Raw genomic sequence first — 24,070 nt, forward strand, 5'->3', positions numbered from 1 at the left:
TATGAAAAGTCGATAATATATTTTGATAGTTGTGTCATATAAGCGATTCCAATATTAGGCTTTGTAGGTCTGTGTTGAAGTGGACTTGGAGAAAGGAGGATTGTGAAACCCAAGATAAACTTTTTCTAAGGTGAAGACAAAAAAATATAAGTTAAAAACTGTCACACTCTTTAATGATATAGCAAGAAAATCATGGGTCAAAATTTTAGTTTAATTAAAAAATCTAAGCTGACATACAAAACCGTAATGATTAGTCTAATGACATACATTTGAATTAACACTTGAGCTCATTATAGATTGACTAACCTGATACGGTACTACTAGTAGTTATGGTTTAGTAGGATCTAATCGTTATACGATCCGTTCCTGATTTGGTCCAAACTTGTTGGAATCTAGCTCCGTTTTGATCAAGTTCCACAATTCTACCGATCGATCCAATACTTTGACATGCTTTCTTAACTAACACAACCTGGCTCGATACATAAGTTTTTAAAAGAAGAACACTACATTGCTTGTCTGAACCAAAATATTTAGCCCATCAAACTCTACAATTACAATCAGAAACAAAACGTTACAAGGTGGTAGTTACAAATTACAATTACAAACTACGTTCCATTCTGATTATTTCTCACCTCAAGCCAAATAAAAAGCTTGATTTTTGGAAAATTCCATCTTTAGAAAAAGCCACACGAGCGGTAAACTAAAATTTACTATCCATCCACAAGTCAAACAAATACGTTGACCAGACTAAACCACCAAACGAACTCAACGGCGGCGATCAACTCTACCTAAATCCACAAGCTTCTTCGATCTATTTGCACAAAACGACGCCGCAGCTGATATATGAGGCTTCTCCTGCTCCGTACTAACCTCGCCGGAATTACCAACTTCCGACGGAAATCTCATTCTCCGTTTAAACGGACAGTTAGGACTAGCTCTCACCAACGGACTCAAACAAAAAGCCATCCCGGACATACTCTTTTTCCCTATCCCATTCCCAACCTTCCTCCTCCCCGGAGTTTTCGTCGTCGCCGGTGTGCTTCTCAATTCCTCTAACGATTCCGACGACGGCTCCGCTTCCGTCGTATCTCTCGCAGGTGACATTCCTCTACAGTATATACGCTGAGGTCTACGACCTGCGATTACATCTTCTATGTAACACGGCTGCTTTTTCCGGCGACCGGTTGAGAGAATCGTCGAGATCCATGACCGTGAAGAAGACGACGAAGACTCAGACGCGTCGCTAGAGAATCTATGATTGTTGGATTTGGGATTCGAATCGAAATCTTCAGATCTAGCTCTGAATAGATTAGAGAATCTAGACGAATTTTTTTTATTCTCTTTTGGTTTATTATGAGATCGGTTCGATTCGAAGTCTTTGCATGAGTAGCCGGCGAGATCTACTTGAGGGGTTGTGATGAATCTCCGATTAGAAGATGTTAAAGGATCTCCTCCAGCTCCGGCGTCGGATTTTCTACGGGTAACATAAGGAGAAACAGAGCGAGGGAATATTAAAAGCGGAGGAGGATTGTTAGATTTGCGTGATTGGTTATGATTGTTGTCTTCAATGGCGGCTGTGACGGCGGCGGAAGCAGCGAGGGAGAGGAGACGTTCACGGAGGCAAGAAGCGCATACGCCGTTGGTGCTGCTGCTGAAATCTACGGTGTGTCTCTTACACCTCATCGGAGGGATATGAATTGAGAAAAGAGAAAAGGATTGATTTTTCTGGAAAAAGATAAAAGCTTTTTTTTTTTTTTTTAGGGGGCTTGAGGGTCCGAGAGTTTCGGTGTTATAGTGATGTGACAAGCTGTAAAGATGAAGAAGAGAGAAAGATCTGGTGGTAAAGATTTTGTCTTCTTCTTCTAGGATCTCTGTTTTTAGACCACGGAGGAGAGATAAAGCATTCTCTGTCGGAAAAGCAACAAATTATAGATAGAAGAGAGAGAAACTACTATTTCTATTTTATTTATCTATATTATAAAGAGCTTTAATTATCAAGGATTTGTAAGCACTACATTTTGACAGATCATTTTATCACTAACCAATTTTTTTAATGCAAATTTGTGATTTACAATTGTACTAGTATGTCATTAAGCGATTTCTAATAAAAACTAAATTATTTATAAAGTTGGTTGGGAATTTTGCCAACTTACAAAGTATTGATCTAAAAAAAAAACCGTGGACTAACACTAATTAATGAATCTTTTCTATATTTTTTGGTTATTTGACTTGTGGGAATCTTATACTAATAGTTAGAGATAATGATTAGTGACTTCTTCTTACATGTGGAACTATATTATTACTCTAATGCGAATTTTACCACTAAGACACGTTAAAAAGTCACACAATTTATTTTGTTGATATATCCTTGTCTATCTATCATTGTATTTTACCATTTTTAACGATAATTCTACTATTAGATTGGTATTAGAATTTTCACTGTTTATACGATAATTATTTGTAACTAACGCGCCATTATAGTTTCATCTTATCCTTGTCCGAGAAGATAAAATCTAGTTATAGTTGACCTTGCTTTATTTCAATAAAATCGGACCAATACCATTGGATTTGAATGGGATGTGTAGTGATTACCTCAGCCACTGACCTTAAAAGAAAAAAAGAAAACAAACGAACACTTGATTTGATTCTCTTGAACCTAATAATATAGATATCTGCAAGAGACTACATCTACATTCATATAAAAGATAAAATAAAATAAATAGAAAACCTAAAAGGGAAGCATGTGACGATGGGATAATAGAAGCCGACAAGTATTAGGTGAAAACGAGCCCATCGTCGTTTCCAACACCATCCATCCCACACGAATGTTCGTCCGTTTCTCCTATCTCTTGCCACGTGGTTTCCAATACTCTTCCTGGACCTATCTTCGTTATTGGGCTTTTCAAAGTCTCCCCTTGTCTATTGGGATTTAAAGGATCCTATATTATTATTAGTTGGAGATTCTTCAATTAACTAATATCGTTTGGTTTTGAAAATTACACATTAACGAAATCGTTAAATACATAAAATTACATGGTCACTGTAGTGGCTGTGATTAGGGTTAAGAACTTAATGACAGTTTTGGTTAGCGTAACTAAACTAAACTCCCTGACTCCACTTAAATTTAGCAGGGTTGCGTAAAGCCAGCTGCTTTTTTTGATTCTCGTTTGTAAGTTAACTAAAATCACTAAGTCTGTTGTAAAAACTCCAAATATGAGAATGTTGGATGCTGTTGCTTGTAAGATGCTGTCTATATTGACTTATAAAGTAGTCCTCCAATCACTAAGTTACCATTCAAGATTTTTTTTTTTTTAAAGTTAATACAGATGAATTGTGTGTAGTTCATATTTTTTTTGTTTTTTTGTAATAAATGCAGGAGAAATACATACAGATCTGGTTTACAGCTTTTTTTGATGTTGTTTATTTTTAATCTGCACTTGAACAGCCAAATATTTGATCTATTTTTATTTTGCTTGATCTGTTCTGGCTGATATGTTTTCTCCATTGAAGGCCATAATATGAGAGATTACTTTTTTTTCCGAAAAATAGGATTGCCTTTTTCCTAATCTTTTTTATGTTGTTGTTAAAAAAAACAAAAAAAAGGAAACAATTGGAAAATAATAATAATTCATTTAAATTTTGAAAAAGAAAAAAAAAAGATAATTAACTATTAAAATTCTACTGGTGACGTTTAAGCAAAAGAAGGATGCTCTGTTTTGATTCTCAGGTTCTGGGCTTCTAAGTGGGCCTGACTTATTCTTGCATACTTTCGCAGCCGAAAAGTCAAGCCTGTTCTGTTTTGTGTACCGAATTAAACCGATGATATTTTGAAAACCGGAAAAAGAAATAGAACCAAACACATTGCACTTCTAGAGTCTCTCGCTGCTGCTTTCAGTTTCACCGTATTCGACTCCGATACCTTTGTCGAACCAAAAAGTCTTCTGAGACTTTCCCCTCTGCCTTTCGCTGGGTATCCTGCGTTTCTTCTTCATTAAGTGCCATTGAAACCACGTGATTTGCACTCCCAACTCTCACTGGACGCATCTCTTAATTTTGGGTCTTAGGACTAATCGTTTGGAACAAGGTAGGTGCTCAAGTTTACTCCTTTCTTCTGCTTCTACTAATTATTCTCCTTTGGGTTGATTCCTATATGCGTAGCTAACAACAATTCACTTGCTCCCTTTTTTTCTTTTTTTTTAAATCATTCCTCTGTTTGTAGATCCTCCTGTCCTGATGCACAGTAGAGCTGTTTGGTATTTATGTATCCGTGATGTTCTTATGAAAAAGCTTTGAGATTTGCCTACTTAACTCTTCTTTCGTGCAATGCAGAGAAGATGGATCGTGTTAGCAGTCTACCAAACGAGCTTCTTTGTCATGTACTCTCCCTTCTTACCACAAAGGAGGCTGCTTTGACTTCCATTCTCTCCAAGAGGTGGCGCAATCTCCTTGCATTTGTTCCTTTTCTTGACATTGATGACTCTTTCTTTCTTCATCCGGAAGAAGGTAAGCGGCATAGGCCCGAAATCATACAGAGCTTCATGGATTTTGTGGATAGAATATTGGCTTTGCAGGGTAATTCTCCCATTCAGAAATGCTCCCACAAGTGTTTATCAGCGGTTGATTCTGATCGTGTGGATCGTTGGATACACAATGTGTTGCTGCGTGGTGTTTCGGACCTTGATCTATTAGTCATTTCGGATTCAGATGGAGATGCTAACTATCAGCTGTCTCCAAAATCTTTCGAGAGCAGGACACTTGTTAAGCTCAAAATAGACTGTGGAATTGAGATTGATTGGTCGGCTGGTAGCTTTTTCTTACCTATGCTTAAAACTCTCGTTATTGACTCAGCTTGGGTTAATAACTTTTGAGATTCTTCTTCATGATTTGCCTGCACTTGAGGAATTAGTCCTGGTTAGTGTGATCTGGAAAGATGATGATGTGAACGTATCTAGTGCAAGCCTCAAGACCCTAACAATATATGACGGCGAATTCTTTGACTCTGTATCATTTGATACACCGAGTCTCACTTACTTTAATTACAATGGTTATGTTGCCCCGGACTATCCACTTGTTAAGATGAAAAACTTATGTGGTGCTCGAATTGTCTTTTCATTAACTGAAGAGGAACTACAGCGACTTAGAGAACCAAATGATGATCATCATTGGCACCACGACATTTCTCTCGGATATAGTAATGTGTGGAAACTCTTTCATGGCATACAAAATGTTCAGCATCTGGACTTGTTTCCAGATACTCTCGAGGTCAGTTTCCTATATTTCTCTCTCTCTCTCTCTCTCTCTCTCTCTCTCTCTCTCTCTCTCTCTCTCTCTCTCTTGGAATACTATTATTCAACTGGTCTCGAGGAGATAACAGACGGTAGACAGGACTTTGTCTCAACTCCTGGAGCATAGCTGTCATGTTTGTTCAAATCTCATGAAACAAACAGTGAAGGGCTAGTGTTGAAACATGTAATTGCAAATTGTATTTAGTTGTGTGTTTTTCTTGTTTTCAGGTTCTTTCTCTATGCTGTGAATCGATGCCAGTGTTCAAAAACCTCAAATCGTTACATATTACGAGTGACAAGGAACGAGATTGGCAGGCAATGCCAGTTCTTCTAACGAACTGTCCACATTTAGAAACTCTAGTCATTGAGGTTTATAAACAATTCATTTTCCAAACATGTAGTACATATATTGAGTTCAAACTTGGAATCCCTTATTGTGTCTCCTCTATGCGTTCAGGGTCTGTTGCACCATGCGACAGATAAATGCGGGGATGCTTGTGACTGCATTTCTCGGGAGGACAAAGGTCATTCGCTCACATCTTGCCCAGTCAAGATGTTAGAGATTCAAGGGTTTCAAGGAACAATGAAAGAGATGAAAATGATAAAACATTTCTTGGACTATTTCCCATGTTTGAAGAAGATGGAGATTTATATTGAAGAGAATGATCCTACAGTGCTCAGAATCCCAGAAGTGTGTAAACGTACCCTGCAGATGATAGAAGACTACAACAAGTCATCGAGTTGCGATGTCGAACTCCTTCTGAGTGATTACTTGCACAAGAAGTGGACTGCAAATAGAAGTCTATGAAGAACAAGACTTGCTCATAGTTGTCCCGAAGTTCCCATTTAATTTTATTTCGGTTCTTTGTCTAATTGGCTTGAAAACCGTTTCAAACCAAAGCAATTGCAAAATCGTTGAACTTTCTTCTATTTTTTCTGAGTGTTTCTAGTCATTTACTATTGATGGCTTGCCGTTATTTAGTTCTTCGACACAATTTGCTTCGAGTTGTTCGTCATGTCTTTACTTCTTTACTCGAAGTGTCCATGGTTAATAAGCTACAACATAGCTATTATCTTAAGACTTCGCAGTTTCAGAACACATCACATAATTATATAATTCCTTACTCTATGCGTAAATGTGCTTTAATATTGAAGATACGTACTGCAAGTGTAACTCTCCCAAAACTGACGCTGAGTGCTTCCACTGATAAAACAGATTCATTAATTAAGCTATAATAATGACTAGTACGATCTGTTCTAAAGTGATGACAATCTCTGATGGATGTAGGGTATTTATTTACCTTAAAATTCTTGCAGATGTGGTGTACTTGTTTGTGGTGCACGCAAAAGCTGGAGATCGATGTGGATTACTGGATTCTTCAAACCGGTGGTTCTTTACTTTACAGTTTACACACTGCTAGCTCTTCGTTTCCAAAAAAGATATTCCATGGCTTCACCGGAGAATTCTCATTCTCTTGAACCGAAACCTTCGTTGTCTTCTTCTTCTTCCTCTTGGGTTACGTCTTTGTTGAACATAGATTGTGTGATCGTCATATCCCTCACCGTCTTTTGATTAAACATAACGAAAATGCCGAAGAAGAATCAAAGCATCATCATCATCTTCTATCACCGAAGCAGAAATTGAAGGTGAGAATGGTAAAATCAGAACAATGAGTTTGATCGAGCTTGAGAGAGAGAGAGAGAGAGAGAGGAGGTGATCCGAGATTCCGAGTCTCTATATTTATAAACGGATCCACTACTGATGATGATATGTGTTTTCTTTAGGATTTGTATAGCTAACACCTACTTTTATAATTAATAACCGACTCAACAAGTTTCCTTTTTTCTTCTGTTTTTACTATTCTCTCTGTTGTTGCTTCCTATTTTTTTCTCGCTTAGGTTAGGAAAAAGTTCAGAACAAAACCTAACCTGAGAACACAGGCTCCGGTAATCAAATTTCTAAATTTTTTTAAGTCACATTTCTTGTAACTACTTGATTCCAAACATGTGTGTTTACCAGTTTTTTGTTTTTTTAATGATACTAAGAATTCCTTTTTACGGGGAGATCAATACATTCTCAAAGATCGGAGACAATGCATAGACATATAGTCGGAATTTTGTTACAGGGAGATTAGGATTCTCAAAATCAGAGACCATGCAGAGACATAGTCACGAACGTTCTTATATAAGTTTTTCTGAATTGCATACATATATAGAAAAGAGATACATACTGAAGTAATTTACAAATTGATATAATGAAGTAAATACATTGTTGCTGAAGCTATATTGGGAGATGATTATAAATCTCAATACTTATTTGATCAACAAGCATCACTAATATAATGTGTATATATATATATATATATATATCTTATATAATATGAGAATGTTTTTTTTTCAACTTTTGATAATGGAATGACACTTGGCTTACTATATTTCTGACACCTGTATTTTTTTGGACCTAATTAACTATAGTTTGGACCTAATTAACTACAAGCCCATAAAAAAAAAAAACATCAATATTTTTTTCTTTCTTTCTTTAATCAGAAACATATGCATCACCCAAAAGTCTATAGCCACCTTATATTAGTTTGTCATTGGTTTCATCTTGGAAATATACCAACATTAAATTAAATTTATAGGTTTGAATCTTATATCATTTTCACAGGGACAAGCGGAATAAAATTCAAGTAAGATGGTGGGATGATATTATTTAAGTAAATTAGTTCAAATTTTTTAAAAATTGTTTATATAAAATTAAATGGAGGTTATTGGTTTGAGATTGGAATAGAGTTTTAAAGATTTTAAATGTTATGTTAGAATCTATTGTTATTAGATCAAGCTTTTGTTAAATTCTATTAAAATTTAGTGTTATTAGCTTATGATTTGTAAAAAGTCATTGAAAATGTTAACAAATTTGGTTTATTGGATTTAAACTTTTATAAAATTATTATGTTATTGGTTCATGATTTTAGAAACTTTCTTTACAAAATAAAGTCATGGAAAGTATCATAAAAATATAGAGATTGTTTGCAGGACTTTACAAGATTTTAGAAAACTAATCAACAAAACTCTCTAGCAATCTTTAACAATCTTTCACTTATTCATTAAAAAATGTTTTTGTTGAACTCTTCAAAAAACTTCATAAATTAGAATCCAATACCACCCCCTAAATTATGAACATAATTACTTATGTTTTAATTTGAAAGAATACCATCATTTTATGCATTACCCACTATTTTCCTCAGTATTCATTTTTGTTTATAACTTATTATTTTAAAACACTTGCGAATTTATGATCATTAATATTTAATTTCAATCCCTTCTCTCTCTTAAAGGCTCAAACATTCTATAAAGTTTAGTTTTCTAAAAACAACATATCAGTATATTACCATACAAGCACATCTTCTTTCATACTATTGTGAAAACTAAAATATTTACTTTCTATTCTATCCCCATTTCAATCTCCAACGAAAAACAAAACACCGGTAACAATAGTATCGTTGTTCGGATCATCCATTTTTGGGAAGTTCCTAACTTTAGAAGAAATATTATCTTACTAAGTCCTGAATATTTTTTCTACAAATGTAAATTATTTTTACTTTGTTCATCTTTTGATAATTTATGCAATCATTTTTTAATACTTATAAAAGAAAATAAATAATTTCATGTGTATTTGATTTTAAAAGAATTTTAATATATAATTATATATAAATTTGTTACACTAAGTAAGAGTTGAAAGAAACCTTAATATATTATATCATCTAATAAGAAAGTAAATTTTTCTTTTGGAAAGCTCCAAATGATTGTCATGATGCTTTCTTCTTTCACAAGTGTCATTTTGTTTCTTTTAATTTTTAGTGTAACAAATTTATTCAATTAATAAATTATTTTATGATTAAATAGTTTAAGGATACAAGATTATAATATTTGGGTTGTATAGGATAATGTCGAGTAATAATTGGCTATTTTATTTCTACACTTAAATATAAATAATTCACATGATCTTGATATTACATTATTTTATTTCATTTTCAATCCATTTAAAATAAACTAAAGTATATTTAATATATAACTTCTAAATAACTACATGAGAATTAAATATATTTTTTTATAAAGAGATAACTGTATATATTTCTCTTTAAAGAGAGAAGTGAATATATATTTAAATTCATATTTGATTAGCTAAGATGCCTGTTCATAGATCTATATTTATAATATATAACTCTTGAATATATATTTAAACCTGATATATTTTTATTAATTATATTTGTCTATTCCATCTCATCAATCCCATATTTTATAATAACTCTCATTTTTGTAACTTTCATAATATTTATAGTAATGCAATGAATGACTAATAATAGTATTTAGAAATATTACATATATAAGAAAATATATTAATATATAATGATTGCATATCTATAACTCTCACATAGTTTATGTTACTCATATAACAATGAAATACTCCCTCTGTTTTAATTTAGTTGTTGTTTTAGGTTTTTAATGAAAATGTTTGGTGAATATTCTAGTTTTATCCATGCTGTTTTAAAGTTTTGACCAATGAAATATTTATAAAATATATTAATAAAATGTGAAACAGACAATTTAATAGTTTTTTTTTAAAATTTGTGTGAGAAAACCTTAAACGACAAGTAAAAAACCGAAAAAGTATAAATTACATTTACCTAATTGATATAAAGATCAGTGTATTTATTATCCAATTAAATAATAAATTTTCCATACGCTATTAACTACAATTTCTTTTATAAATAGAAAGATACACATTTTACTAATTTTCATATCTCAATTCTTACATAATATTTTTATTTAATTAATATTGATTTAACTAATAATCTCCAAAATTACAAAAAAAAAATATTCAAAAACAACGTAAACTAAATCCGTACACAGATTGACTACTAGTATATATATATATATATATATATATATATATATATATATATTGGTTGGTGTTTCTCCGTGGACATAAAAAGCAAAGTCTTTGCAACGTTTCATCAATAGATGGTTTCTGTCTCTTATTTAAGTATATGTGTTTCTCTTTAAATGTTAATAAAACATGGCTCAGTTGGTTACGGCTTTATGCACACGTCTGAGTCATGAGTTGGAATCCCATGTATTCTGAGCTCAGTAGTGGTTGGCTTGGCTCCATCTCAAAGTCACATCATGAAATGCAAAACTGTTTGGAATCTGAATGGCAACACGGTGTTGCCAACACCGCACAAACCTGAACTTGACTGGATATTTTGCTGTGATAAGAAGTACACCATAATTAGGTTTTGTTAAAATGCTTATGAGTTAAAAAAACTTATTTTTCATCAATCTTTAAAAATGTGATCACCAGAAAGTTTCAAAAGACTAAACAATGAACTAGGACGTGTAACACAAATATTCGTATCCGATGAGTCATAACATCTTATACAATTGCTCATAATAATTTGATCTAACAATTAATGATCATAGGTTGTCTTTGATTTGGTACCAAATATACCAAGACCAAAATGTTAAGATGAAATTTTATTGATTTTTTATTAATTCTGTTATTTATTTACTACATAAAATAAATCTGATGATGTTAATTACTGCTACAGATATCAAAAATTACAAGTATTATAAAATTCTTAAAAATATAACTGGACTGGAACTATTCTAATTTTTTTGTTTTTTGTTTATACTAGTTTACAATTCAAAGATACTTACCATTATTGGGCCTTTAGAAAATGCTAATGTATCTCAAAGGTTCTTCTTTGTTTAATGGGCCTTCCAGAAATGCTCCCGATAGTATCTGTATACGGTGGTGGGTGGGGGTCCCCCACGTGTAAATTCAAAATTCGAATAATCAAACTACGCGTTACAAAAAAGTGCTCAAATTAAAAAAAAAAAAAGGCACACAAATCTTATCCATTTCATTATTTTAGATTTGACCGTTTTTGATAAACCAGACCATACGGAACCAAAGTCAAACGACTCCGTGACGACGGCTAAGCTATCTCTGTAAACCGACCGAACCACACAGGCACACAAATCAAAAACCTTCCAGAACCATAGAGAGAGAGAGAGAGACGACATTTTATTCTGTAAACTCATTTCCCTATTTTGCCCCTAAAATTTGTCTTCTTCTTCGTCTCTCTAAAGCTCTCTTTCAAGTCTTTTGGTCTGTTGGCGAATTTTCAAGCAGCTTTCCTATTTTGTGTACTGAATTGTCATCTTTGGAACTTTGAATTCTCTCATCTGAAACTGAGAAGGGAAGATGAATACTATGGAGAGTTTGATTGGGTTAGTTAATAGGATACAGAGAGCATGTACCGTGCTTGGTGACTATGGTGGTGGAACTGGAAATAACGCTTTCAATTCTCTCTGGGAAGCTCTTCCAACCGTCGCCGTCGTTGGTGGTCAGGTGATTTCTCCGGTTTAATTAGCTTTTGACTTCTTGTTCCTAGGTTTTTCTCTGTTGACTCCTTCACACTTATTTATTTTTTTATTTATTTATTTGGGTTTATGCAGAGTTCTGGGAAATCTTCTGTTCTTGAGAGCATTGTTGGGAGAGATTTTCTTCCTAGAGGATCTGGTTTGTGAATTTTTAAAACCTTCTCTTCTTATGTGTTTGCTAATAAAAGCTTTGGTTTTGAGGAAGAAGCTTTGGTTTTGAGCAAGGAGCTTTGGTTTTGAGGAAGAAGTATTGTTTCTGCAGGTATCGTTACGAGACGGCCTTTAGTGTTGCAGCTTCATAAGACGGATGATGGAACAGAGGAGTATGCTGAGTTCCTCCATCTTCCCAAGAGGCAATTCACAGATTTCGGTATGTTTCTCTATAATCATATATATGCCTTTATCAGGTCTGTTTGCTCTGTTTTCTTAGTTACTTTGGGTCTCTTTTGGTTTCTCTGTCGTTTAGATTTTATCGTATCTCTGGTTAAGAACTGTAGTGGAAAGTGTTCATTGAATTTCTTTGATGTTGCAGCTATGGTTCGCAAGGAGATTGAGGATGAGACTGATAGAATCACAGGGAAGAGCAAACAGATATCTCCAGTTCCTATTCACCTCAGTATCTTCTCTCCAAATGGTTAGCTTTAATCACAGTCTGTGGGTTTTGCTTCCCGTAGTAAACCTGTTTTTTGTTTTGGAACTCACATTGATGTTTGCTCCTTTTTTTTATGTTGTGTTCTATGGAAACAGTTGTGAATCTGACCCTCGTTGATTTACCCGGTTTAACTAAGGTTGCTGTTGGTATGATTCTTTTACCTCTTCGTTTGGTTTTCCATTTCTTTATTCTTGGATGGATGTATGTATGAAGGTTATTGATATTGTATTTGATTCCCAGAGGGACAGCCGGAAACCATCGTTGAGGATATCGAAACCATGGTTCGTACTTATGTTGATAAGGTGAGATTTACCTGGTTTTGGGTATTATCAAGACTGTTAAGCTACATATGCTAAGGCCCTATTTGCTTTTGTTAAAACCTTATGTTTTCTGTTTATAATTCTTTGGATGCATCTTCTAGTTCTAAATTGGTTAGTTCTTTTGTTTCCAGCCCAATTGTATCATATTAGCTATATCCCCTGCTAACCAAGATATAGCCACATCGGATGCAATTAAGCTCGCCAAAGATGTCGATCCAACAGGTTTGTTTGCTCTTCTGTTGCGAATGATTTAAATATATAGCAGGAGGTATTGTCTTTTGACGATAAAATTATGTTTTTGATCGTCTCAGGTGAGAGGACATTTGGTGTTCTTACCAAGCTAGACTTGATGGACAAAGGAACTAATGCATTAGCAGTAAGCACCTTTTTATCTCTTTGTGGTTGATTTATACATGACTGATATCATAGTTGGTAAGCTCATCTAGGGAATGATGCAAGTAACTAAATCTACAGAACTGATTTAGGCATGACTGATATTAGTTTAGAAATATTTATCTAACGTACAAAACTGCTTGCCTTAATAAGGTTCTTGAAGGAAGATCATACAAGCTGCAACATCCTTGGGTTGGGATAGTGAACCGTTCACAAGCAGATATCAATAGGAATGTCGACATGATGCTTGCGAGACGCAAGGAACGAGAATATTTTGACACCAGTCCTGACTATGGTCACTTAGCCAGCAAAATGGGTTCGGAATATCTGGCTAAGCTGCTCTCTAAGGTGTTCATTCAAAGCCTGATTTGCTTGCGACTTTTATTGTATTGTTTTATACATTGTTCTTCAAATGCTGTATTGTTTTTTTGGCAGCACTTGGAGTCTGTTATCAGGACCCGTATTCCTAGCATCCTGTCCTTAATAAACAAAAGCATTGAGGAACTTGAAAGGGAGTTGGACCGCATGGGTCGGCCTATCGCAGTCGATGCTGGGGTGAGAGAGTATATCTATGTGGAACTATTTCTCTTCGATGAAGTTTTACATTTTTTACTATGGGCTAAACCTGTTGGTTTCTTTCTCAGGCTCAACTATACACTATATTGGAGATGTGCCGTGCATTCGATAAGATATTCAAGGAACATCTGGATGGCGGGTAAACATCGTTACTCATCTTCCTGTGGAAATCTTTAGGCTTACGTAATTGGTTTTTCTTTGGTTAACCTCCTCATATTATTTACATTTTAAGGCGTCCTGGAGGTGACCGTATCTATGGAGTTTTCGACAACCAACTTCCAGCTGCACTCAAAAAGCTTCCTTTTGATCGCCATCTTTCTCTACAAAGCGTTAAGAGAATCGTGTCTGAGGCAGATGGCTATCAACCTCACTTGATTGCACCTGAACAGGGTTATCGCCGTCTTATTGAAGGGTCGTTGGGCTACTTTAGAGGTCCAGCTGAAGCTTCTGTAGATGCTGTAAGTTCTTCTACAGTGTCCCTTCACTTCTCTTTTGTTTTTTTGTATATATAAAAGAGCGTAATGAGTTTGGGGCATATGCAACAGGTTCACTTTGTCTTGAAAGAGCTTGTGAGGAAGTCAATATCAGAAACTCAGGTGAGACTTTCTTTTCAAACTATTGATTTTCTTATGACTGGTAAAAATGTAATACAAGGATTTTTACTGGATCTCCTGATGGCAAAAATGCAGGAGCTAAAGCGTTTCCCTTCGCTGCAAGTCGAGCTTGCTGCAGCAGCCAACAGCTCCTTGGAGAAATTCAGGGAAGAAAGCAAGAAGTCAGTTATTCGACTTGTTGACATGGAATCTGCATATCTAACGGCTGACTTCTTCCGGAAACTTCCTCAAGAAATGGAAAGACCAGTAAGCAACCAGAAAAACCAAACCGCTTCTCCTTCACCTGCAACGTTAGACCAGTATGGAGATGGACATTTCAGAAGGATTGCATCAAATGTATCCGCGTATGTCAACATGGTTTCGGACACACTTCGTAACACAATTCCAAAAGCTTGTGTTTATTGTCAGGTTAGACAAGCCAAGCTCGCGTTGCTCAATTACTTCTACTCACAGATCAGTAAGAGAGAGGTAAACTGAACTCAAAACAACAAACACTGTCTCAAATCATTTGCATTCTGTGCTAATGCGTGTCAAAACTTATATTTGTTTGGGAAATTTCACAGGGGAAACAGTTGGGACAGTTACTAGATGAAGATCCGGCGTTGATGGATAGGAGACTAGAGTGCGCGAAGAGGCTCGAGTTATATAAGAAAGCCAGAGACGAGATTGATGCTGTTGCTTGGGTACGATAATAAAGCCAAAACTCTGTGTGTGTTTTTCTGGTGATGGTTTTTTATAAGTAGAGAACAATACATTTGTGTGTTGATATAACACGTTCGTCGGCTTGTAATATATTTCCATCGGCTATGTCTTTGTATGTATGTGATCATCTGACCCTGTGTTGGCTTGGGGGAGTCTTCAGACGTTTTGTAATAACTTTTTCACTGCTATTTAAAAACGCCATGGCGTTTACTTCATGAATATAGAGTAGAGCGGACGCAGACTGCACGCCGTTGTATTGGAATCGTCTGTCTGAGATATTATTTTAAATGCCTTCGAAACGCCGTGTTGTCTCAATTTGGAGATAGTGTATAGTGAATTGACTGGACGCCGTTTAATCGTACCCGTTAGCAGACTACACGCCGTTCTTCTTCCTTGGTTTCTTATCTTCCCCTGAGGCCTGAATCATCTTCGGCGCCTGTACTTGTCAGACTTCTGTGTTTGATTCACCGTTACATCGTCTTTGATCATGGAAACTCCTGTGGATGCTTCGATTAAGGTATCGATTTCTCCTGCTGTACCCAGTTTCAGTTTTCCTGCAACTAATAGAATCTGGATTTTGCCCTAAATTCAATGATGTTATTTGGTTACAGGACGAACATGAAAGCCCTAGGTGGAAGAAGTCGACCGTGGTTTTTGTGTTGGGTATAATATCAATGATTCCACTTTATGTATGTAATTATGCTTTACTCTTGCTGATCATGCTTAAAGGTTGAATTTTTTTATTTTGTGGTGTTGAATCGTTGATTGATTCTAGGTGGTCCTGGAAGTGGCAAAGGTACTCAGTGTGGTAATGTTGTGAAGCACTTTAGCTATACTCATTTCAGTGCTGGTGATCTTCTTCGAGCAGAAATTAAGTCTGGTTCTGAATTTGGGTAAGTTCTGCTTCAGTGAATCTCATGTATTAAGCTAATTGCTCTGTGCCTGAGTGTGAAGTGAATCTTGTTCTAGGCTTATGATGATTTTGTATGATAAAAACCCAACAGTTGGTGAAGTTTCCGGTTTCTTTTTTTTTTTCAGGGCCATGATCCGAAGTATGATTGCAGAGGGGAGAATTGTGCCGTCTGAGATAACAGTGAAGCTTTTATGTAAAGCTATGGAGGAAAGTGGTAATGATAAGTTCCTCATTGATGGTTTTCCTCGCAATGAAGAAAATAGGATCGTATTCGAAAATGTTGTAAGGGTCATGTTCCATCTCTTAAACTAATTGTCAACTGTCTTCTCATTGATGCCTATTATAGAGTGTCTAATCGAGTCCTACTTGTTGAAGCCTTAGTTTAATACTTTCTGGATCTTGACAGGCTAAAATCGAGCCTGCCTTTGTTCTATTCTTTGATTGTCCTGAAGAAGAATTTGAAAGACGCATTATGAACAGGAACCAGGTTGGTATCTTCTCTGAAAAAGGATATCGAGTTCGGATCTTGTTTGTCTATTACCAGTTGTTTCTTGGATTTGAAGGGAAGAGAAGACGATAATATAGAGACGATAAAGAAGCGATTTAAAGTGTTTGTTGAATCTACACTCCTTATTGTTAATTACTACGAATCAAAAGGGAAACTTCGAAAGGTTTTAGGATTTGGTTTTCCAGTTCTCTTCCATGATCATTACTATCATATGCTGTTCCTGATTCTTTGGTTTCTGAATCCTCCACCAGATCAATGCTGCAAAACCCAGCGAGGAGGTTTTCGAGGCAGTCAAAGTTTTATTCATCCAAACCATACAATTTTGTTTGTTGCCTACCCTAGTCCTTGTAGATATTTTGTGTATTATTGTTTGATTTGTCGTTGTCTGTCGACTCTGTACCAGCATGCAAGGACTAGGGGGAATCACCGAACAAAACAAAACAAAGACTTCCTAGTCTATGTGCCGTGTCGTATACGTAACTTAGTTTACAGATTTGTGCTTATGTTACATCTAACATGTTCTCATTAGTCATTATGATGATATATATCCATAGTTTCGTGGTAATAACCACTTTTTAGTCAATATCTTGGTAGGCTTGACTTATTAATCAAGTCTGGTTACAAGTTCATTGATATTATACAGACTTGTAAATTTCTATGAACATGCGTCTACTAGAAAACCAGTTTCATTAAATTGGATTAGTACGTATTTAGAGGTCAACGTATAACGAACTTGCCGTTGAATACCGTCCATGCATTTTAATATGAAATAATGATCGTCCACCTCATCCAGCTTACAAAGCATATATACACACACACACACACACACACACACACACACACACACACACACACACCACATCCAGAGTATGTGGTTCATTCTTTAATTACGTACTTATTAAAAAACTTCTACTTTTTGCTGAATGATGTTGGCTCAATCTGTGTTTAGATTTAGCGAATTCATCACCGTTTCTGTTTTGGTTGCCTCCGTCTCTATCTTATTTACACGTCTCTTCTTAAGATTTGCCGTTTTCCTCGTCACGCGTCCATGGCGGCGCCACCGCACATTCACGTTCCACCGGTGGAGAATGGCGGCGAAAGATCACTCGTCTCCACCGTACTGTGTTGTGTGTCTTCAAGAGGCAGAGGAAGGTGAGAATATGAGGCGCTTGACGATTTGCCGTCACTGTTTCCACGCAAATTGCATAGACACATGGCTCGGTGAAATGTCCAAGTGTCCGTTGTGTAGAGCTGAGATTCCGCCGTTACCGCCGGAGAATCCTCTGCTCTCACTGTTTTTTCCGGCCGGTGTGATCGATTTGTTCACCAACAAAGAATCTCGACGCGTAGCGTAGCTCTCTAATAATTTCGAATTCTCTGTTTTCTTAATGCTTTGACCTGTCAAAGACTTATTTAGGTACTTGTTTGCTTTAAAATTTTAACTTAACTTCTTCTATACGACATAGAATATTAAAATAAAAACTGTTCAAACAAAACAAGTGTTTAACTATGTGTCCATGCTCATTTTTCTCTTTACGTAATTGCTTTTATATTACGCTCACTTTAATATTAAAACATAAGCTTACTCCCAGTTCCAAATGTAGCTCTCTCATGCAAGCACCCTAGTTCCTAGTTGGACTGAAGTAGGACAAATTAGGAAAGAAAATAGGTATTTACTTTCGGCTTAAGGTATTAAGTGTCGAATGATTTAACATTAACTCGAGATTCTTGGTTTAAAGAATACAAAGAAAAAAAGGAAGAAAAGGTTATAATACACCAATTACCAAACTTAAGAATTAGTCTTCCTTAATTTTGTGTATAACATAAAAAAAAAACAGATTACAAGAAATAGATTTAGAGCAAGAAAGTAAAAGTTTGAGTTTGACAAAAAAAACAAAAAAAGTCCTTCCTAAGAATTGGGAATTCAAACTTTTTTTAAGGAATTTACGAAGTGTAAATCTTTTTTACTTGAAAAACGAAATTACCAGGGAGAATTTATAGATCCTAGTTGCAATGGGCCTGGTAAATATCAAAAGTTAAAAGACCCAGCTTTGATAGTCCGGTGGGCGTAAGTTAGCGTGACATGTTAGCGATATAATTCTAGGTTAAACTAGGATCCTTTCCTCAATTGGTCTTGTCTTCTGCCGTACGTTTGTCTCTAATTTTCTCCATCAATCCGTCAAAAGTCAAAACAATGCCCATCAAGTTCGAAAGTAAGATCTACCCTCAATGCACATTTCTCTTTACGTAAGCTTATAATTCTTTTGGTAGTTTTTCTTTTGTGATAATTGCTTTTATTTTTATGTGTCGTTTTTCTACTACAGTAGTTCTATAGTTTTTAGTTTTTTACTAATCTGATCAGAAGTTTGTGCTATATATTAATCACTAAAAGTATGGATTAATTAAGACTACAAAATAAATCAGATTTATTTTTTTCCTCGACAAGTCTATGTTTGCAAATTGCAAGAAGCCTTGTTTTCAAAATGTAAATCGACATCTTGTTTTCACCTTACAAAAAAAAGGAAAAATCTTTAATAGCAAATGTATCACAAAGTTCATGCGTTTTCATATGATTTATGTGTCCAAGTTTCGCTTACACCAGCCTGGCCCAAACACAAACCCTCACACGTACTTAACAGTCAGATGATAGTTTTGTTTGTTATCCACACGTTCATCGCATAGACTACTAATAATCATATATATAAAAGTAGAGTTTCAGTCTCTCCTTATTAGTCCACTTGGCAATATAATTTTAACAAAAAAAAAATTATATTAGAACACAAATTTAAAATAATTAATTTTCACATTTAACTAACATAATATAAAACTGAAATCTTTATAGCTTCTCCCTATAAATTATGCATTAACTTTATTTCTCCACTAAGTTATATTAATCAATTGTATTAAAACAAAATAATAAATTAAAATTGTAACTCTCATTTTTCTAAATGTAATTTTTCATCATTTCTCTTCCTATAAATATTCATTATCTTATTCTCTTAGTCTATCACTCTTTCATTCTCTCATCTTCTTCCACTACTCTCAAATCTCTTTTTTGTTTTGTTTTGTTTTGTTTTGTATTTTTTTGTTATTGTTGTTGTATGGGTTATAAAAACTCAAATCAAACATCATTGTAAAAGCTTAGTTTTAGATTTTGTATGATATGTATATCTTATATATTTATTTTAATCTTTTAAAATGTTTATCTCCATTTTCTATTTTATATTAACATCTTATAAGTCATTATTTTCATACTTCCTTACAATATTCACCACACAATGAGATCATAAAGTTGAAATGATCCATATGTAATTATCTATTATGTCTCTGGTTATCTCACATATTCATGTATCATTTTTAATAATTTATAAAGATCAATATAATATTTAAAGATCAATATAATTATCCATTTATCTATTTATAAAGACTATTTTGTTTTGTGATCCAATTGTAAAATCTGCAGAGATCAATATAATATATATATATTTTTTATTATTTGAGGTTTTTGAAAACAAAAAGAACATAATTAAACAATTGGTTTTTTGTGTCTTTAATCAAAATAAAAAATGATCCAAAAAACAAAACATATTCAACTGGAACTTAAATATAAAAATAAAATATAATTTTAAAAATATCATTTCACTAAATTCTCTAAAGATGAAAACATTAGAATGAAATCTAGCAGTCTAGCACTATAAATTAAATTGATGAGTGAAAACCAAAAAAATATAAGTTATCCTTGGGATTTTAAAAATTATTGAGATTGAAGAATTCATATAATTTTATAAGAAAACTAATTTAGTTTGTCACTTAAAAGTAATATTTTTTTATTTTGAAATATTATTTGTAAGTGTTGAGTTTATATCAACAAACAACCAAATTATGTGAATTTTGATTCAGCCACTTGGTATTCCTTTTATTTTAGGTTATAAAAAATTAAAATATTTATTTATAATTAAAGACATGTAACTCCATTTAACTCAAATGTAACTCCTATCCAATAATTTTACATTAATTCATTCCTCCTACTAACTTATTATCTTTGAAGAGAAATTATTTTTGGTTAAATTTTAATATTTTTTATTTATTTTGGTTGGCTAAACTTATATTCATATTTTGGTTGGCTAAATTAATATATTTCTCATGTAAAATTATTGTTTATAATATATTTCTCATTTCAAAGTTTAAAGCAATATATCATATATATAAAAGTAAGGTTTTGGTCTCTCCTTATTGGTTGATTTTCATTTAATGTTTTCTAATTTTTTTTATTTTTTTTATTTGCTTTCTAATTGCTTTAAACAATATTTAAGATCCAATAAACACAATACATTTAATTCACACATTAAAATAAAATTATAACTGAAAATAAAATAAATTATGCATTAATCATATTCTACCACTTAATTTTATTCAAACACAATAAATTACTATTATAACTCCATAGTTCTAAATGTAACTTCCATCATTTCTTATCATATAAATAAGCATTCTCTCAATCTATCATTCTCTCATATTGACATTCTTTTACTATCTCATTTTCACATTCTCTCATTCTCTTCTACAATACCTCAAATCATTTTTCGTTTTTTTTTGTTATTTTTTATTTCTTATTTTTGTTGTATGGGTTGTAAAAAAAAAAAAATATCATTGTAAATTGTTAATGCTAAATTTTAATTTTAGAGACTACATGATATATATTTTACATTGTTCTTATTTTAAAAGATTTATCTCCTTTATCTAATTTGGGTTATTATCTTATAAGTAATCATTCTCTCTTCCTCTCCCACCAATATCAAATGTTGTTATATCTCATATGTGTTGTAAGAGTTTGATTCTATATTTTATTTTAGAAAGTATTATATATATATATATATAGATATTACATTGTTCTATTTTTTAAAGATTCATCTCCATTATCTAATTTGGATTACCATCTTATAATAAACATTCTCTCCTCCTCTCCTACCAATATCAAATGTTGTTATATCTCATATGTGTTGTAACTTGTAAGAGTTTGATTCTATATTTTAATGTAAAAAGTATTATATATATTTAACATTGTTTTCAATTTTTATTTTATTTCTATAAAAAAATATTTCTTTTATATTTCTTGCCTTTCTAATCTATTCATATTTATTTTTTAAATTTACATAGTTAAATTTAAATTCACATATGTTGGTTTTAACAAAGCAATCAACTTTATTTGACAATTAAATGTTCCTATTCATTTTAAACGATCAATGTGTAACATATAAGCATTTTGTCTTGCACTCATAAGTTCCATTTCCATTGCTTAACTCCATGGTTAAACTATAATATATGTTGTCCTATTTGTAGGAATAACAACATACTTATTTAATTTATTTAAAAGAGCAGATAATTACACGAAATAAACATTTCTCTAAATTTTATAATTCAATCAGTGAGTGTACTTATTACTTTGAAAAACTTTTACATTGAAGTTCATAAAATCATATAAGAAAACTAAAATACTATATCACTTCAAATTTGGAAGGAAACACTTGGTATTCCTTTTTTAAAAAGTCAAGACATATATAAAAATTTATTAATATTTAACTCACTTTAAAAACATTAAAAGTCATTTAACTCAAAAATAACTTCTATCCAATAATTTCATACATTCCTCCCACAAATAAAAAAATATATATATGTTCAAGATTGTATTTAAATATTACATAATTTTTTAGTTAGCTAAATTTATAGTCACATATATACAATATATATACATAATAATTTATATTACTTATTAACACCATAATTTCACCCATTATTTGCTTAACTCAATATTGGTTTCAAAGCCAACTAAAGAAAAACAGAAACGGTCTTATTGATATTAGACCAAAACATGGGCATACAAACATAATCACTTACACGGAAGATATTTAAAAAAAATAACTTATTATTGCAACATCAACGTATGAAGGGTTTACATAAGCAGTTAATTAGAAAATCTATAATACAATAAATGTATTTGAAACAATATCAGTCAATGATAAGATTGGATCCTCAAAAGCAAGAAACAACATTTTCATAATTCATAAAAAATAAACAGCACAATTATACACATCTGAACGAAATGGTATAAACATATAGTGTATAAATAAAAGTGACGGCAAAGCCCGTATATGCCTAATTAAAACGAAATAATACAAAAGAGAAAACGAAAAAGACCAAAAAAAACAAGAAAGTGCCAACTACACTACAACCCACGCGTTGCGTGGGGAAGCACCTAGTATGCTTTTAAGATTACAGTATATTCAGATTTAATATAACCTTAAATCCATGTGACTTTGTAATATGTGCAACGAATGTGTGGACAATAAATTATAGACTTATCGTACCATGAATCATTCTTATGGTATGCTATAGATTACGAACTTCATCATTTGAATTGAGGTGGGTCTTTTTCTATATATACTTTTTGTTTTTGTATTTTTCCAAAGTTAAGAAAAAAGCAAGTTGGTTACGCATCTAAACATAAGAAGAAAAATGACAGAAACCACCAAGAAACTCACATCGAAATCACTAACATACCCATACGTACATGCATATTGTTTGAGAACAAGATATTTCACATGAAAATACTATAATTACATATATATATATATATACTAGATTAGACCCGTATATTAATGCGGATATAAGAAAATATGTAAAAGTGATTATCTACGATCCTTTTTCTTTTATTACTAATAATTGACAGTATATTTAATTATTGTATTATAGTAATTAATTGTATAATTTTCTTAATTCTTTTTCTTATAGAATTAATAATTTAACATTACATTTTTTTATATACATATATAAACTATCTTTTTATGTTTATTAAATTGTTTAAATTGTTAAATTCTTATAATTTACAAATATGTTTAATTTTTTTTTGTATAACACATGACAGTTCATTAATTTTTAAAATTGACATGTGTCGTGAAGTTACTAACTTTGAAAATCAAGGTTTATATAATAACATAATATTAAATAAGCTATCAAATCATTCACCGATTGAAAAAATTAAAAAGTTACATTAATTTCTTATTTTTCCTATATTATGTTTATCACTAATTTTAACACATTAAATGTTTTTATACTTTTATCATTTTTCTGTATAAATTTCTTTTTACTATATGATTATAATAAATAAAAATTGCAATCGAATTGTAAATATTTTTCTTATTAATTGCAATTAAATTGCAAATATTTTCCTTATTAATTGCACATATTTTCCTATTGATATTAGTAATTTAATAGATAATTTTCCTATTAGAATTAGTGATGTAATAGATCACTTTTGGTTTTATATACTTTTCAAAAATATTTATTGTAATCCTTTTATTTTTAGGATTTTTTTTTTATAATTATTAAATAAATTTATTTTCACACATATCAAAATATTAACGACATACTTGACACGTGTCTCCATTATATGAATTATTAACTTTGAAAACTAAGGTTTATATAATAAGATATATATAATTTAACAACAAAAAAAAGACTAATACATTATACATGTTAAGATGACACATAATTTGTGAACCGGCCTGGTTTTAGTTCTCCTTAAGTTATTTGGTCTAGGTTATTTTTCGGACATGATTTATAGACTTAACTAGATTTTAACCCGCGGTACACCGCCTGC

At 32.6% G+C, this 24,070-nt stretch overlaps 5 protein-coding genes and 1 pseudogene across 10 annotated transcripts; 5 read left to right on the top strand and 1 right to left on the bottom strand.

Moving 5' to 3' along the window:
- Positions 1-486: 486 nt before the first annotated feature.
- On the bottom strand, positions 487-2,072 carry LOC104749318 (uncharacterized). The gene has a single exon (XM_010470916.3). It carries the CDS (start codon positions 1,681-1,683, stop codon positions 766-768), a length of 918 nt encoding a protein of 305 aa, XP_010469218.1. The 5' UTR covers positions 1,684-2,072; the 3' UTR covers positions 487-765.
- A 2,262-nt stretch (positions 2,073-4,334) lies between these two features.
- On the top strand, positions 4,335-4,972 carry LOC147925023 (F-box protein At3g59000 pseudogene; annotated as a pseudogene).
- Positions 4,335-6,280, top strand: LOC104749319 (putative F-box protein At3g58820). The gene is made up of 3 exons (XM_087492026.1): positions 4,335-5,262; positions 5,514-5,654; positions 5,743-6,280. The coding sequence occupies exons 1-3, from the start codon at positions 5,077-5,079 to the stop codon at positions 6,091-6,093; spliced, it is 678 nt and encodes a 225-aa protein (XP_087348152.1). The 5' UTR covers positions 4,335-5,076; the 3' UTR covers positions 6,094-6,280.
- Positions 6,281-11,126: 4,846 nt separating this feature from the next.
- On the top strand, positions 11,127-15,207 carry LOC104749323 (phragmoplastin DRP1E). Its single transcript, XM_010470922.3, has 15 exons — positions 11,127-11,703; positions 11,811-11,874; positions 11,998-12,105; positions 12,268-12,369; positions 12,483-12,533; positions 12,628-12,689; positions 12,839-12,929; positions 13,019-13,083; positions 13,254-13,448; positions 13,536-13,655; positions 13,745-13,815; positions 13,909-14,134; positions 14,222-14,272; positions 14,366-14,758; positions 14,854-15,207. The coding sequence occupies exons 1-15, from the start codon at positions 11,557-11,559 to the stop codon at positions 14,980-14,982; spliced, it is 1,875 nt and encodes a 624-aa protein (XP_010469224.1). The 5' UTR covers positions 11,127-11,556; the 3' UTR covers positions 14,983-15,207.
- Positions 15,208-15,212: 5 nt separating this feature from the next.
- On the top strand, positions 15,213-17,909 carry LOC104749322 (putative UMP-CMP kinase 1). Of its 6 annotated transcripts, none has more exons than XR_015584813.1 (7): positions 15,213-15,509; positions 15,604-15,655; positions 15,768-15,885; positions 16,031-16,119; positions 16,312-16,392; positions 16,469-16,576; positions 16,665-16,996. XR_015584813.1 is itself a non-coding variant. In XM_010470920.2 (7 exons), the coding sequence occupies exons 1-7, from the start codon at positions 15,480-15,482 to the stop codon at positions 16,785-16,787; spliced, it is 669 nt and encodes a 222-aa protein (XP_010469222.1). In that variant the 5' UTR covers positions 15,294-15,479; the 3' UTR covers positions 16,788-16,996. The 6 variants fall into 6 exon arrangements, 4 of the variants coding, with proteins under 4 accessions (XP_010469222.1, XP_087348149.1, XP_010469223.1 ...); XM_010470920.2 differs by having other exon boundaries at positions 15,294-15,509; positions 16,031-16,187; XM_087492025.1 differs by having other exon boundaries at positions 15,306-15,509; positions 15,604-15,681; positions 16,031-16,187.
- Positions 17,337-17,909, top strand: LOC104749324 (RING-H2 finger protein ATL34). The gene is given in 2 exon segments (XM_010470923.3): positions 17,337-17,745; positions 17,748-17,909. Coding segments are annotated over 2 exon segments (438 nt in total). The 3' UTR covers positions 17,777-17,909.
- Positions 17,910-24,070: the final 6,161 nt, after the last annotated feature.

The sequence above is a fragment of the Camelina sativa genome, chromosome 16 (genome assembly GCF_030686135.1).
Source record: "Camelina sativa cultivar CO46 ecotype springtype chromosome 16, ASM3068613v1".
Classification (NCBI taxonomy): Eukaryota; Viridiplantae; Streptophyta; class Magnoliopsida; order Brassicales; family Brassicaceae; genus Camelina; species Camelina sativa.